Below are 16,685 nucleotides of genomic sequence, written 5' to 3' on the forward strand. Positions count from 1 at the left end.
GGCTTGCAAAATTAGCGTGGTTCTGGACACCCTTGTCCATGCGCGCCCCCCCAAATCCCGTGTCCACCTGGACCACACCCCCTGCCCTGCCTTCATCATTTTCGCGACTTGCCTCTTTCCACCGAACCTCAGCATTTCAGCTGGCAGCAGCAGCAACAGCCCTCTTCCCTTTTGCTTCTTTTCTTTTTGGTCTCCCGTCGTGCATCGCCTGCATCATTGATGAAGAAGAAGACATGAACTGCCGGTGCACCTCACCTACCTTTGCTTTCCTTTGCCTTTTTGATAGGCGCAGCAACCATCCTTCCTACTCTGTACCTTATTTATTAGCAGGCATTCTCAGCCACTGACGACGTACGAAGACGGCATTCTCGTCAGAAATGATTTCCCTGCCAAAAAATAAAGAACGCCAGAAATCAAAACGTGAGAACTGGAAACCTGTCCTGTCCAACCCAACCCACGGAACCTTTTTTTGAATCAACAGCCGGAGACTGGAGATGGTGTCCTCAGACCATGACGACAACGTTCCATATGTGTGTGGGCAACAGGTACAGGTAGGCGCCCTGGGGGACATGGAAAGGCTGGATGCAGCAGGCACATCGCATTCGTGGCGTCCCGTTTGTGCTGTGTAGTCGTTGGCGTTCCATACCGTGCACAGCAGGTTTCGGTCATGATTGAAGTTTCCAAAAACGTCAACGATGAAGATGGAAGTTTTGTCCCCAGATCCCCTTCCTGTACGCTGTCTATCATAACAAAGTCCAATGCATCTGTAACGGCCAACGGACTCGCTCGGGACGGTCTTAGCTTGCACTTCAGTCGAGCGTTTCCATCAGGCTGGCGGTCCAATATGGGCATTAAGGTTCAGCCTGTGGCCTCCTCGCATCAATGTCCGAGGGAAAATCCAGTGCCACTTGTACCCATTCCAACGAGCCACGCTGGGTTGCCCATGAGACAAGCGATAGACGATGCATGGGCGATCAATAACGGGTGTCTCTAGAGAGGGCCCCTTCTTTCTTCCGTTGCACCCAGCCAACACCCCGCCAAATATGTCAACCGTATTCTGTTATGTCATTGCTGTCTATGCCTCGGAAGCAAACAAGCACGAGAACAAGGTTCGTTTGATGTCTTCGGGGTTCCAACGCACTTAGACGCTGCAGGCAGCAAATCAGGACACCAAACGACAACAAAGAAAAATTGAGAGCCACCAACAGTGCCGAAAACTTCAAAGCTTCCAGACCAGATCACACAATGCTGGCTGCCGCCTTGTGCCATATGGAAGCCTGTTGGAAGGTCACGTGCTGTTCCGCCAAGGGTTGGTCCAAGCTTCTTTTGGAAGAAGCACGCACCACCCGCCCACTGTGGGCGCGCGACACACCGAGCAGGACGCGTTGGGAAAGGTCCCCTCATTCGGCAGCTGTTTCGTCCCTCATCGCGAAACCCAAATGACGCCGACAGCAACACGGCGCTATCTCAAGACAGTATCTTTTGTTTGTTGCACTCGATTGATTTCAGAAGAATAGTGGCCATATCTTCTCTTTTTTTTTTCTGACTCGGCTGTCGAGTCGACAGCACCAGAGACAAGATGCATATCAAACAGATTATTATCCAGGGCTTCAAGAGGTGCGACAACTCTTCTCAACGCGTCGCCGTTGCAATAAAGCTAACTTGGACGTGTCTCACAGCTACAAGGAACAAACCGTCATCGAACCTTTCTCTCCAAAGACCAATGTCATTGTCGGGCGCAATGGCTCTGGCAAGAGTAACTTCTTCGCTGCGATCCGATTCGTTCTCAGCGATGCCTACACCAACATGAGCCGCGAAGAGCGGCAGGCTCTGCTGCACGAAGGATCAGGCTCTGCGGTCATGTCGGCCTATGTCGAGATCATCTTCGACAACACCGACAAGCGTTTCAGCGAACCGGGCGATGAGGTGGTGATTCGGCGGACGATTGCCCTCAAGAAGGACGAATATTCCGTCGATCGAAAGGTCCAGACCCGCGCAGATGTGTTGAAGATTCTCGAGACGGCCGGTTTCGCCAAGGAAAACCCATTCTACATTGTACCCCAGGGTCGCATCGCGGCCATCACCAACATGAAGGAGTCCGAGAGGCTCAACCTTCTAAAGGAAATAGCGGGTACCAACACCTATGACGACCGGAGGATACAGTCGCTCAAGATCATGGCCGAAACCAACAGCAAGCGCGACAAGATTGACGAGACTCTGGTGTACATAAAGGAACGACTTAGGGAGTTGGAGGAAGAAAAGGACGAGCTTCGCGACTTTCAGGACAAGGACAGGGAACGCAGGTGTCTCGAGTATGCCCACTGGCACCGTCTGCAAAAGACCAATGCTGAGACTCTTGAGCAAGTGGAGGAAGCCAGGCAAGGGGGGGCAGGGGCCTCTACGAAAGATCGTGCCCAACTCCGAAAGACGGAGAAGGAGATTGCTGTTCTGGACCAGAAGGCCCACGAACTCAGACAAGCTCTGGAGTACCTCACTATCGAACGGCGCCAACTGGATGACGACCGCAAGGACGCGGCTAGGGCGCGTGCCAAGGCCGAGCTGAAGACCAAGCATTTGGACGAGAGCAGGCATGTCCGCGAACAAACACGACAAAGGCAGGAAGCCGAGCTTCAGGAGGTCAGGCAAAAGATTCAACAAGCCGAAGCAGAGCTCGTCAGAGTGCAGCCCGAATACGAGAAGCTGAAGGCTGAAGAGGCTGAGATCAAGACTCAAAGAGACTCTGTTGCTGCTGGGCGAAAACGACTTCTTGTCAAACAGACCAGAAGCAGTCAGTTCAAGAACAAGGCGGAACGCGATGCATATCTTCGCAATGAAATCCAGGAGGCGACATCATCTCTCGGTCTCCAAAAAGCGAACGCCATGGACGCGAGGGAGCAAGTTCAGCAAGTGGAAAGTTCAATTGCGCAGCTTGAACAGTCCATTCAGCATATCAGGGCCAGAATGGAAAGCTATGGAGGCAACCGCACTGCTCTTTTTGAGAAGTTGACCAAGGCGCAGGAGGCCAGGGAACAGCTTGAAGAGGAACGAAAGCGGCTTCGTCGTGAGGATGACCGGCTCAGCTCGCAGATCAGCAGCACCAGGATGGACAGAGACCAAGCAGAATCGCATCTCTCACATGCTATGGATTCGGCGACGTCCAAGGGTCTTGCCACTATTCGAAGGCTTAAGCAGGAGAAGAATATTCCCGGCGCTTACGGGACGCTGGCAGAGTTGATGAGTGTGCCGATGGATGCCTACAAGCTGCCAGTGGAACAGGTCGCAGGAAACAGCCTGTTTCACTACATCGTGGATAACCAGGCCACAGCGACGATGCTGTCTGATCACCTGTATAAGAATTACGGCGGTAGACTTACCTTTGTGCCCCTCGAACAGATTCGCCCAAGGCAGGTTAAGATGCCGAGGGCGTCCGACGCCCAGCCCCTCATCAGCAAGATTGAGTTCGACCCATTATATGAGAAAGCATTCCAGCAAGTATTTGGCCGGACCATCATCTGCCCAAGTCTGGCTATCGCTTCTCAGTACTCACGCTCACACGGCCTTGACGCCATCACTCCCGAAGGCGACACAACCAACAAGAGGGGCGCAATGACGGGTGGTTATGTCGATGCCAGGAGATCACGTCTGGACGCGGTTCAAAAGGTCAGCAAACTGCGTGAGATCTACGAGGCACAGTTGGCAGATGCTGCCAAAATCAGAAAGGAGATCGAGGTGATAGATCAGAAGGTCACGGCAGCAAGGGGCGAGGAAACCAAGATTCAGCAACAAATGCGCCGCTTCGACCAGGATTATGACCCTCTCAAGGGCGAGCTTCAGAGCAAAAATTCGCAGCTTGAACGCCAGCGGGCTCATTACGAGTCTGCATTGTCACACTTGGCCGAAGTGGAGAAGAACATGAAGGAGTTGGACGATTCCATTCTGGCATCGCAAAACGAATTGGCCCAGGACTTTAAGAAGACCCTGTCAGCGAGTGAGGAGCAAGAGCTCGAGCGCCTAGGCAATGAGTTGAGCGCTCTGCAGAAGGAGTTCAAGGCGATCAGCACAAAGCGGATTGATCTTGAAGGTCGCAAAAAGTCTCTTGAGCAGGAGCTGAACACCCATCTCCGACCTCAGGAAGATCAACTTCGAAGCCAGGCTTTCGAGGCCACGACGGCAGGTGGTACTGAAAGCTTCAAAGACGCTCAGAAGGAACTCAAGAAGGCTCAAAAGCTGGCGGCGGAGGCGGAGGCGTCTTTGAAGGAGAACGAGCAGCAGACGGAGCAGACAAGCAGTGAGCTGACCCAGGTAGAAGCTCAAAAGGCGCAAAAGGAACAGGAGCTCCAGGAACTGCAAAGGCGTATTGAGCAATACCAGAAGAAGATGGAGAAGGCCATTCAGACGAGGGCTCGCCTCATCAGCCAGGCTGCTGAGTATGCCAAGAATATTAGAGATTTGGGTATTCTGCCTGAGGAAGCTTTTGGCAAGTATGAGAAGATGAAATCCGAGCAGGTAAGCAACCGAGTATGTTGGGGTGAGTTGATTGGAACGCTAGCTGACATGTCTCCAAACAGATCGAAACCAGACTTGCCAAGGTCAACCAAGCCCTCAAGAAGTACAAGCACATCAACAAGAAGGCCTTTGATCAGTACAACAGCTTTACCACACAGCGAGACAACTTGCTGAAGCGCCGGAAAGAACTTGATACCTCGCAGGCCTCTATTGAGACGCTCATTGAGCATCTTGATCAGGAGAAGGACGAGGCCATTGAGCGTACCTTCAAGCAGGTGTCGAAGGAATTCTCCACCATCTTTGAGAAGCTTGTTCCAGCTGGTCACGGACGTCTTGTCATTCAACGCAAGGCGGACCGTGCCAAGAACAGAGCTGCGAATAATGACTCGGATGAGGAGGGTGTCAGTGGGGTTGAGAGCTATACTGGTGTTGGCATCAGTGTGTCTTTTAACTCGAAGGTCATGGACGAGCAGCAGAAGATTCAGCAGCTCAGTGGTGGTCAGAAGAGTGAGGTTTCTCTCGGCATTTCAACCTGACATGTATATGTATGACTAACCAAGGAATTTATAGGTTTGTGCGCTCTATGCTTGATTTTCGCCCTCCAAGCGGCAGAGTCCAGCCCGTTTGTCATCTTTGACGAGGTCGACGCCAACCTCGACGCACAGTACCGTACGGCAGTGGCCAGCCTCTTGCAGTCGATTTCGGAGGAGCAAAAGACGCAGTTTATCTGCACGACTTTCAGGCCGGAGATTGTGCATGTTGCTGACAAGTGCTACGGTGTGACGTTTCACAACAAGACGAGCACGATTGACTGTGTGAGGACGGAGGATGCGCTCAACTTTGTTGATGGGCAGAAGAAGTAGGTAGGTAGGTAGATAGTGTGTGAGAAGGAAATATGTTTCACGGTTGTATGTTTGTTTATGTGTTTAGGAGGGAATAAAAGGGTTGGCGTTGGTTGTGTTTGATGGTATAAGGTGGGTGTGTGTGGTACATATCCAAGGGTATGGTATGGCTATGTGTTTTGCTGGCTTTGAAGCGAGGCGAGTGAGTATGTCTAGCTATTCGGGACATGGTTTACAATACAATGGTTATTTGCTGCTACTCAAGGCCAGTGTTGATGATGGTCATTCATTCAATTAGCATTTTGGTTCTCTGTTCGGTCGATAGGTACCTAGTTCAAGGGAAACGGAAGGTGATCTTTGATGCTCAGAGAAGAGACATTCTCAGGGGCAAAGGAGCAGACTGACAACCCCCCCTTCTTTTCGGCAGGCAGCTGTGCTTGGGAGCTTTGACGCAGAGGCTTCTAGAAGCTACCCCACCATGATGTTGGTTGACTAGCGACTGCGGGGCTGTCAATCTGTCCCAAGTTCCCAAGCAGTTGGATCAACATCCCATTCCCTTTTCATCTGTTTGTTTTCAGGAGGCAACTCTTTTTACTTTCTTCGACTTATCTCCCAAACTATAGTCGAACAAAATCACAGCAACCATGCCTGTAGACTACAGCAAGTGGGTATGTTACTTTCATCATTTCTATCCCTCAACCACCTCTCCCCAACCAGAGCCAGCTATTGACCAACTATGACTGATTAGGACGCCCTCGAGCTCTCGGACGACTCCGACATCGAAGTGCACCCCAACGTCGACAAGCGCTCCTTCATCCGCGCAAAGCAGAACCAGATCCACCAGCAGCGCCAAGAGCGCAAGCTCCATATCGAGCAGTACAAGTACGAGCGCATCGTCAACAATGGGCTCATCTCGCGCATCTCGAGCTTGCTTTCGGCCCTCCAGTCCCATGCTGAGGAGGCCAAGACAAAAAACCCGGCTGAGGTTGCCTTCAGGGCGGTGATGGAGTCGGCTGCGGGGTTGGATCCGAAGGATGACATGCCGCCTCCACGGCCGGAGGCGCTGCAGGCGGCTGTTGGGGGGGAGCCGCTGCCGAGTTATACCAAGATGATGGCTACGTTGCTTGATCAGGTGAATAAGGCTTTGGATGAGAGGGGGGTGGGGCAGGAGGGGAGGTATGAGGGGATGGTGGGGGAGATTGGGGAGCATTTGAAAAAGGTGGAGGGTTTGCAGGGGGAGTTGGAGAAGAAACTGGCGGAGTTGGAACGGGAGGAGGCGAGGAAGATTACTAGTGAGGGGATTCATACTGGTTTTGACTCGACGCATATCAATAAATCGAGTGGGGGGTCGAAGGCGGAGGGCGGGGGGAGTAAGGAGAGTGGGAAGGTGGAGTTGTTGAATCCGAATTATACCCCTCCTGAGGCGTTGCCTGCGCCGAGTGAGAGGGTGGAAGGGGGGGATGATGACGACGACGAGGTTACGGCTTCGCCGGCGGCGGTCAAGTTTGCGAATATCAAGTCGAGTGATTATAGGGAGTCGCATGCTTGGTTGAGCAGTCATCCGGAGATTTTGACGGAGAAGGAGACGGATGGGATTTTGATCATGGCGTTTGATGCGCAGCTGGAGAACAGGTCTGATTACGCGCGGAACTGTGTTCATCAGGCGTTGCTTATTCAGTATTGTCGGGCGTTGGGCAGGGATGGGGTTGCGTTGTTCTTCAAGCGGATTACTACTCCCGGACACAAGGCTCAGGAGGTCTTTTACAAGGATGTGCAGGATACGTATATGAAGATCAAGAACAGGTCGAGGGAGATTAACCTGCAGAGGGCGAAGGATGAGGCGGAGGGGAAGGGGGAGGGGGTGGAGCAGATTCAGCTTCATGCGGTTGATCCGGGGACTGTGATTAACATCAGGATCCCGCCGAAGGATAGCGAGGATTTGGATGTACAAGTTGGACGGGCGATTTTTGAGAGCTTCACGCCCGAGATGCAGAAGGCGCTGGAGACGGGGAGTTTGGAGGAGGTTAATAAGGTGCTGGGGAAGATGAGTGTTGAGGATGCGGAGGAGGTTGTTGGGAAGCTGAGTGAGGTGAGTTATTCCAGAGTATTTGATGTGGGTTGGGAATGGTTGCTAACGTGTGAATAGTCTGGTTGTTTGAGTGTTGAGGAGGAGGTCATTGATGCTACGACTGAGGAGGGCAAGCAGAAGATTAAGAAGCTGGAGCAGGAGGCTAAGGAGCAGGAGAAGGAGGAGCAGGAGAATAAGGGGCAGGAGGCCAAGTATGCTGATGATCCGGAGTGAAGGGGGGCTTGTAAGATTGGGTATTGGTTAGGTCTGTGCAATACATGCAAATGAAAAGTATGAATGAATTTTCTTGAAAATGGCTTGTACGCTTGATTGTGATGTCGTCGGCACCCTGATGATTGCTGCGTATGTCATGTGCCCGGCTACTACCGTAATGACTGAGAAACTCTCGGACGTGACCATATTATGGACGAGGAAATAGAGAATGCTATTTTGAACAGGCCTCTTGATATGTTAGGTTGGCGTTTAAATCTCGTCTAGGTGGTCTACAGAAGGCTTGTTAGATATGTTGATGTGATTGGAATGCCTCTCTATTCCGATGACAGGTCTCTTCACGGTTTTCCAACCCCTAATCATCGCCTTCAGGGGTTTTTATTTATTCTAGCAGTCTGTCTCTTCTTGTCTAGGACACGCTGCCTTATAGCTCAATCTTGGACAAAAAATGTCCGTCCCCACAAGGTGTCGACAACCTTCACGTACCTACTCAACTTAGCTGGGCTTTCCTTAAACTACGTACCTTCCAGTTGAGAAATCATATCCTTGTGGTAGAAATACGACCAACAGCTTCGCTCTCGAAATTCCGACCCTTCCTTTTACAACAACACCTACACCCAGCGTCAAGGGCGCTCCTATTCCCAAGAGCCCAGTGGCTTTCCGGTCAATCTCTTCTATGTTGACCTTCTCATATCATTCTCCTAAACAGATTCCGTATTCTTCACATTCTTCCAACAAGATCACGAATCCCTTGTTTCCTGGCCAGGTCAATGCTGAGTGTCCTCTAGGATTTCCTTTTCTTTCAGAAACGCATACTCAATCGATCGATCATCCACTTTTCATACCACTTAACTTGCACCTTGCGACTAACATGTTGGCGCAGGTCAAATTCCCGACCTATTCTTTCTCCATTTTTTGAAGATATTTCGGGCACAACGATCGCCACCATGCTTCCTCTGAGCTTTCCCGTCGCTCAAAGTTGGGGATTCCGTTCCCTCAACGCAAACGTCTCACCACCCGAAGCTGGGGGGACGGACACATCCCCCTCGACTCTTGCCAACAGCTCCCCCACAAATAACGCCGGTCAAGATTCTGCGCAAGTATCCGGTTCGAGTAAACCTTTTCGTCTTATAAGTCACCTTTTCATCCCAACAAGCCGCTAACCCCTTAAAGACATGGCAGAGCCTTCACCTAGCACCAATGCTGGTCCAAACACTGCGGTCATTCATGATGATCCAGATTCCGATGACGATGAGGTGCTCGATATTGGCAAAGTCTTGAGACAAAAGGCCAACAGTTCGAAGCCTTCTACGACCAGAGCAACATTGGACCCCCCGCCCCCTGGTAGTTTGGCCGCAGAAGCACAAGCAAGACCTGTCCCGGAGACGCCAGCCAAAAAACGAGGGTTGGGATGGCTGGATGAGAGCCCCATCACTCCAGCCGTGGGCATAAACACTACCACAGACACGCCGGTCACAGTCCCACACCAAACGCAGAGCGCTCATCGGCAGGCCATTCCGTATCGGGCTTCAGTGACCTCGCCAGAGGCCCAGCGTGAGCATAACAGGTCCAATAGAAGCAAGGAAGAGAGAGAGCGTGAAAGACTCCAGACACTTGAAAAGCTCAACGCCAAACGCCAGGCTACCAAGACTCGGGCGTCTGATGATGGGAGATCTCAGGGGGGCCACCCTAGCTCCTCAAGGCTGCCGGTTGTTGATCTGAGGACGCCGTCTGCCAGTAAGGTGCCTTCTGTGGCAGATACGAGCTCATCTCGCCGTTCACGGGCTAAACTGGAGGAAAGAAGGCGGAGAAAGGAGATGGAAAAGGCTACTCGCGAAGCCAAGCGATCTCGTCAGAAATCAACGCCATCTCAACCGATTCCATCTACACCTCCACCTCCGCCCCCTACCTTTCAAACCGCGGAGCCCCGAGCCGTTGATAGAGAGATATCAAGGGCAATCCGACACACTCCAATCACTGTGGGTGACGCTGCCGAGAGGAGACCGAATGAAATCAAAGCCCACGGAGCAGAGGCCTACCGGAGCGGTGCGAATAGGGGGACATTGACAGTTGATTCCCTGGAAGAGACAGCAACCACGGGCGCTGATGAGGCTGTCTTCGTCCTGGCAAAGAGGCATGCCGAAGCTGAAGCTCGGAAGCCAAAGACCCGTGTTGTTACCGGGATGGAAAGTGGTGATGTTCAACGGGATGCTCGGCCTTATGGCGTTTCTCGGGATCAACCTGCTTCTGCCGGGCCCAGTCGGCTTCAGCAGCCACGTAATCAAGGTACTGGAGCTATCACCACACCAACTCGTGGCCGGAAGTGTGATCGCTGCACCAGGATGAAGAGGCCATGCACCTTTGGACAGCCCTGTTCGTGGTGTCAGATCGCTGACGTACAGTGCGTCTACTTTTCGAACGTTGGCACACTGGATCTACAGCCAGCTGAGCGTCCTGAGAGACCAGAGACAGAGAGTTTTGTTGATAAACAGTATCGACTATCTTTGCCTCAACCTGGGTTCCAGGAATCTCAACCTATTAGCATGCCACCACCGCCTCCACGGCCTGTCAGGCAATGCCGACCACCATCACCTCCTCGTCCTCCTCCGCCACGTCCCAGGAGTTCGAGTTGTTCCCCTCCTCCTGAGCCTAAATCTCCTGCCATTGACGCCGTTTCTGCCATTGACGTCTTTGGCGAAGACATAATAGTTTATCAATACGTCGTCTACAGGACTCAGAAACTCCCTGTTGTTGAGGGGGAGGAAGATCCGGAGGAGAAGAGGGGAGACTATGCTATCCGGTGTAGTGAGCACAGCAAGTTGGCCGATGCTAATAGGCAGGTTGAGGTGCGGATGCAGAGGCCGAAGAAGGGGGTTGTGGCAAAAGGTTGGAAGTACAGGCCTGGGTTAGATGAGGCGCAGAGACCTGGGTTGATGGATGTGAGGGTTGATTATGGGAAGGAAGGGGGGGTGGAGTTTTTCTGGGTGGAGGTCGAGACGAGGGATTTGGCGGGGGTGGTGGAGGTTAGGGGTGGTAGGGGGGGGGGGGAGTTGATGGTTGAGAGGGTGGCTGGGGAGGTTTATAGGAGGTGGAGGTTTGATGTTTGGGGGGTTGTGGTCGTTAAGAGGGAGGATTTGGCGGTGAGGAAGAGGGAGCAGAGGTTGGTTTTTGATTGTAGTGGGGTGGAGGATAGGGGGGTGCAGACTGGTGAGGAGATGGAAGCTGGGGGTGTGCAAGACGGTGAGGAGATGGAAGTGGACGATGAGGTGGAGGTGGAGGAAGAAGTTGGGGTTGAAGAGAACGTCGTGGTGGAAGAGGACGTCGAGATGACCAACTTTGGTGACGGGATGGAAGAAGAGACACCAATCGAAGCAGCCGGAGAATCTCAACTGACAGGCACAACACAAGCCGATACCCAAAACACTACCGATGCAGCACCAAAGAGAGACCTCCCCAACTGGCACCCCGACTACGACGCCGATTCCGACGAGTCAGACGACGACGACGACGACGACGACGACGATGACGATGACGAAGACCATGTCTCCCCGTTCGAGCGTAACCCACCTTACAACCCACCCACCCCCGTCATCCTCCCACCCCAAACCAACGTCCTCGTCCTCTTGACCGTCACGCCCACCCTCCACGGTAGCTACACCAACCCCCACCGTGCCAACATCGCCGCACTGCGAGTCCTCCTGTCTGAAGCCAGGCCGAGAAACAACTACATGAACGACAACATCCACTACAGCTCCGTCTTCAAGCCCACCCAGATGCTCCAGTTCGAGGAAGACGGTCTGGATCAAGAGATGACGAGGGCTCTGTTCAACGTCACGTGGCGCCCACCGGGTGACACACCCACTGAGAAGTACAAGTGGGAGTTTGAGGAGTTGAGGGTGTGGGTTACGGAGACGGAGTTGAAGGGGGCTATTGATTTGAGTGATTTTGTGGTCAGGGATGGGGAGGGGGATGGGTGGGTAGTTAGGAAGGGGAAGAAGAAGGCTGTGGCTGAGGAAGTTGAAAATGGGGTTGAGAATAGGGTGGAGCAGGTGGTTGAGGAGGTGGAGGGGGAGGCGTCAGAGGAGGAGTAAAAGCGGGGGGGGGGGGAAAGGCCTTGAAAGATAGTTAATAGGTGTGGTTGAGGGGGGTTAGGGGGGTGGAATGGAGTGGAATAGGTGTATTGATGGGGGTTTGAGGCGTGAAAAGATAGTGGATAGGCGTCCGATTTGAAATGGGAGGCGTTGGTTTTGAAAAGGGGGGCGGTGGATTGCTTTAGGGGGCGTTGACCTCCTTCATGTAGGGCGTTGAGTTATTAAGAGGCCAGAAAGAGGTCCTGGAGATGTAGCATGCGTTCGCTACCAAATAACTATGTTGAATTTACGAGGAATTCCAGAAACCAAAATCAAATCTCAAACCTATTCTGGCCTTTTACGATACTTTACCCACCAATGCTGAAGAACAACTTGTATCCAATATTAAGACCTTGCTGTTATTTGTCGACTCATAACCAGAAACCCAATAGAAAGTAAGGAGAATCTTCGGTACCTTATCATCGATTTATATCTGTGAAAAGCACGTCGCAAAGCACTGGGCCTACTGCAGAGTCATCTCACACGTATCATAGCCCGAAAATCCAGATTATATCAGTTGGAGGCACAGCGATATCACGGAGGTCAGATACTAGGAACAAGTACTTCTTACGGCTCCGGTAATCAGACACAACGAGGGTGAGGGCAGATTACTTGTCGAATATGCTGCGCATATGCCCTATATAGTCAACAATCTCCATATCATCTCCCCTTCATCTCCCCTCAGTCACCAGTCTCTGGGTGGACTTGAGAACGACTTGTTTCGAACATTAAGGAGGAGCAGAGCGGTGTCGTTCATGGGGCTTTTTTATGGTCTGAATTTGACAGAAATTGATGAGTGGTTGTCGTTTCGTAATGTCTTACCGAATATACACCCCCGGCTGGGCTTGAGGCGGACTCTCCTCGGCCGGGGCTGTAGTGAATGTTGTCGTTCGTGCAGTTGTTTTCGGTCTTGAGAGAGACTGCTTGATTGCCTGATGAAGACGCCCACCCATGACAACTCTACCTTTGAGCTTTCACAGAATCTCAAACCCGATCATGGCGTCGTTGATATGGCTGTTTCTCAAATGAGGGAGAATATCAATGGGCTTGATCAAGGAGATGTGGATGGGGTCGTTCATGTGGTTGTTTTCCGTCTTGGGGTTCATGTCCTGCGAAAGCTTGAGGATGAACTTGTGGTGACTCGATGCCGTCATCCATGTAGATGTTTTTTCGGGTTGAATTTTAGACTTACACAACATAGCAGTTGTCGTTTAGTATTCGTTGCTGAATATACATTACAATTGTTATTCTGCTCACATATCAGAATTTTCAAAAAGTAGTTGCGTCTTCATCAGGAAGTATATCGTGATATCCGGGATCATGCAGAATGACCCCATCTTCGCTTCCAGGTGAACACACAAAGTGACATATGCAAGGAACTGCTTCACATGCAGTCCGATACACCCTTAAAGGACGGCCTAGACACCGTGATGAGGTACCCGAGACTCGATGTAGTCAGCCACGGGTCCTCATGTACACATGGCCTGACATGGACTCGGCAGCTGCACCAGATGGATGGGTAGGGCTGACCGGTCAGGGGCTTGCTCGTCCCGAGACACCCACACCGGTTCGAGGATTCCCGATTAGCCGCGCGAACAGAGATTCGAGCATGTCGTTGGCTGCCGAAGTGCACTTTTCCGTGTGGTATCGGACCCGAGCGACTGACAGTTGAGTAAGGAAGAGGTTACGAATCACACCCGAGAGGCAGCTGGGATACGCAGCATTATCCAACAGGAGCGGGCCGATATCGTATTCGGCACATGGTGAGAGACATTTGGTACTTACATTTCGAAGACTCTCACCCGAATCCTTCAATCCGAAATTGACATGGTTGAGCTGGGTGGTGATGGTGTCGCGGAATACCCGTGGATGGCACCCTGGGGTGATATCAGTCTGAGTCTGAGTCTTCAAAGGAGAGAGATGAATCTGTGACTGTACAACTTATCACCATGTTGTGCCAATTACGTATCGGCTCGGGAACGACACTCATATCAACGAACCCATCTGTAATTGATTGCGTGTAGTCAACACGTGCATTCCTCTGCTCGGGGAGCGTTATCGGATGCTGATTGCTGGATACTCGGTCCGCTCCACACACGCCCCTCCATTCCGCGAATAAGCGTGCGGGTTTTCCATAAACGCCCAGCCACCACCCCCTCTCACCGCTGAGGAGTGCTGTAGGCCAAGGCCAGATCGCTGAAGCAGGCCCAGGTCTAGCCGGTACTTGGTGGTTCCAGAACCTGCAAGGTCGCTGCTCCAGTTACCTCATCACCTTTCCTCCAGGGCAAAAGTAAATCTAAAACACAACCTGGAACCGCACACAAACTTGGCTTTTTTTTCTCTACCTAGCAGGAATACCAGGAAGGCCATGATCGGCAGCCTGCTTGGTGGTACGGATACATACTTTGTCCCCGTCACGCGCGTCATTCCATCTTCAGCCAGAGAATGGCTGCAACTGCAACAATGCCCGCTGCAACAATGGACGACGCTGCGAGGCTCGTGTCGGAGCTGCACGACAAGCTCGCTGAGCTAGATGGCAAAGTGGCCGCCTACCAGCGCGACATGTTGGCCGAGTTTCACAAGCACATGGAGGACTGTCTCAAGGACTACCCAGACGACGTCTCCAGTCAGGTGTCGCGAGTCATCGCCGAGTCAATGTCCAGGTACCCGGCTCTCAGTCCGACAAACCACGACATAGCCGACTCGCCCGCTACCACCACCCATCAAAAGATCCCAGGTTGGAAGGGCCGCAAGTCGCCTCCCCCGGTTCTCCCCCACACATCTGGCGTGCCGACAAAAGAGGGTCCCCGGAGTCCGCACGAGCGGGAGAAGGAGTTTCAGGGTGTCTTCACGCCGACATACCTGCCGCTGCTCGAGAGCAATGAGCGTTCCTCCCATCGACCGCCACCGACATCGCCGGTACTGGTTCCTCCCGTCGTTCAGCAGCCAGAGCAACAGCAGCAACAACCACCACCACAGCAGCCCCCCCAGCAACAATTACAGTCACCAACCCCTCTGTCTGTCGACAACGTCAAAAAGGTGGAGGAAATCAAGAAGCCCGAGGCCCCTGGCGAGGGTAGGCCGGATCCGATCAGGCGACTGACCGACCGATCCACATCATCGGTTGAGTCGTCGAGCAGCGAATCCAAGGTGCGCAGAAGTGCACTGCGCCGGAGCTCAAGCTCCGTCAAGGGTGCTGCGAGCCCAAGACGGGTGCGCTTCGACTTTTCAGGAGAGGAGGTGTTCCCGTCGTCTTCCCCGCAGCAGGCAGCCAGCCTCGTGGCTATGGCTGTGGAGGATGACGAGGCGGACAAGCCCAAGGCTGAGCTTCTGCCTGTTGTCGAAACGTCAGCCACCTCGGCTGATACTGTCGTAGAGGAAGAGTCACCTGAGCCGGAAGAAGAGTATATCGGAACGTCGCTCCTCGACGTGGAAGGGGAGGAGGATTGGCTCCCAAGACCCAAAAAGGTTTCTTCAACCCAAGCTTTGCAAGCACTTACCCGCAGCCCGCTGGAAGAAGGTTCATTTTGGACTGTTGTTAACGCGAATAACAATGAGGAGTCTGGAAAGGTGAATGGTCAAAAAGAGAAAGAGACCAGCACTTCAGCCCCAGCTCCTGTCAAGGTTGACTCTCAGGCTACCCTTCGGCCAGTTGACGGTCCGGGAGAAGATATCCCAGTCAGCGGTCTGCTTGGCTCACCAATTGAAGAATTAGAGCAGTATGTCCACGACGACGACGAATCCGAAGAGGAGTTTTTGTCCATGCGGCCCAAGAACAGCAAGAAGTCGCCCTCGCCAGGCGCCCAGACACCCTTCAAGTCGCCAGTCGCTTCTCAATTTGCGCCATCTAACCAGACCTCCAAGGCATCCGGGCCATCAAAGACTAACGGAAAACAAGACATCCTCGAAGAAGACCCCCTGTTCGACTTTGAAGATGGTGAGAACGGAACCGGGAAAGCAGAGAAATACCTCCCCGAAGAGGAAGACGATGATGATGAGGATGATGATGACGGAGTGGAGGTCCGCATCCCACACAGACCATTGAGGACGACACCCACGCCCCTCCAGACCGTACTCGAGGACGAAAACAAGAAACACTCTCGCACAACCAGCTTGCCACCAGTGTCTCCATCAGCAGTCCTGTTTGGTCACAGTATTGGATCATTTAGAGGCAACTCTATCTCGCTAAACCCCATCAAGAACACAAAACTCTATGATGAAATCGCCGGGCTTAAGGATGTCCACTTCTTCGTCGGTAGTGTCGACGGACGTAGTGGTGCCGAGGCAGCCGATATGGGGAGCTACAGAGCGATGTCGAAGGGGGTGCCAGCTGTGCCGAGAAGTTTCACCGAGAGGTTAGCCATCGAGGAGGCGATGGAGCGGAGGAGACACGAGGATGATGATGAGTAGTTGAGCCAAGAGGTGGTTGTATATGTTTGCTTGACTTGGCTGGGTTTCTCGGGGTGTGGTGTCAGTTTTGCTTAGTTATGGTTGCATGGATTGGAGTGATTGCATTATTTTCGACATTACCGGGATTTCTACATGGTGTTTGTCTTTTTCTTTGGGGGTGGTTAAAGAAAGGGAAAGAATTCGGGGAACTTGAACATCATGAAGAGAGGGGACGGTGTTATATTGTGGTTTTGTATTATACTATGGCTGCATTATAAACTCAGATAACGGTAATGGGAAGGGGGTTAATGGATCGGGATTGGGGGAGGATGAGGGAATGGGTTGGGTTGGGAGTGATAGGTTAGCGGTGCTTTGCTGCTAGGTTGGCTGGGTGGGATGGGATAAATGAATAGGAGGCATACAGTACAGATTCATAGGCACGGCAATTAAGAACTGATGTTGCTTCTTGATATCGAGTTATTCACTGTCTCAGTGTTGAATGCCTCGTGGCAAGTGTGA

At 52.5% G+C, this 16,685-nt stretch overlaps 4 protein-coding genes across 4 annotated transcripts; all 4 read left to right on the forward strand.

Annotated features, from left to right (window-relative positions):
• Positions 1-16: 16 nt before the first annotated feature.
• Positions 17-5,369, forward strand: SMC3 (Structural maintenance of chromosomes protein 3; the record flags this gene model as incomplete). The annotated part of the gene is made up of 4 exons (XM_062893544.1): positions 17-1,617; positions 1,680-4,506; positions 4,569-5,013; positions 5,077-5,369. The coding sequence occupies exons 1-4, from the start codon at positions 1,580-1,582 to the stop codon at positions 5,367-5,369; spliced, it is 3,603 nt and encodes a 1,200-aa protein (XP_062739362.1). The 5' UTR covers positions 17-1,579.
• Positions 5,370-5,992: 623 nt separating this feature from the next.
• Positions 5,993-7,703, forward strand: CDC37 (hsp90 co-chaperone Cdc37; the record flags this gene model as incomplete). The annotated part of the gene is made up of 3 exons (XM_062893545.1): positions 5,993-6,016; positions 6,097-7,437; positions 7,495-7,703. 3 exons carry the CDS (start codon positions 5,993-5,995, stop codon positions 7,648-7,650), a joined length of 1,521 nt encoding a protein of 506 aa, XP_062739363.1. The 3' UTR covers positions 7,651-7,703.
• A 1,119-nt stretch (positions 7,704-8,822) lies between these two features.
• Positions 8,823-11,738, forward strand: QC762_707000 (uncharacterized protein; the record flags this gene model as incomplete). The annotated part of the gene is made up of 3 exons (XM_062893546.1): positions 8,823-10,210; positions 10,247-10,854; positions 10,888-11,738. The coding sequence occupies 3 exons, from the start codon at positions 8,823-8,825 to the stop codon at positions 11,736-11,738; spliced, it is 2,847 nt and encodes a 948-aa protein (XP_062739364.1).
• A 2,517-nt stretch (positions 11,739-14,255) lies between these two features.
• QC762_707010 (uncharacterized protein) lies at positions 14,256-16,187 on the forward strand (the record flags this gene model as incomplete). Its single annotated transcript, XM_062893547.1, has 1 exon — positions 14,256-16,187. The coding sequence occupies one exon, from the start codon at positions 14,256-14,258 to the stop codon at positions 16,185-16,187; it is 1,932 nt and encodes a 643-aa protein (XP_062739365.1).
• Positions 16,188-16,685: the final 498 nt, after the last annotated feature.

The sequence above is a fragment of the Podospora pseudocomata genome, chromosome 7 (assembly GCF_035222375.1).
Source record: "Podospora pseudocomata strain CBS 415.72m chromosome 7, whole genome shotgun sequence".
Lineage (NCBI taxonomy): Eukaryota > Fungi > Ascomycota > Sordariomycetes > Sordariales > Podosporaceae > Podospora > Podospora pseudocomata.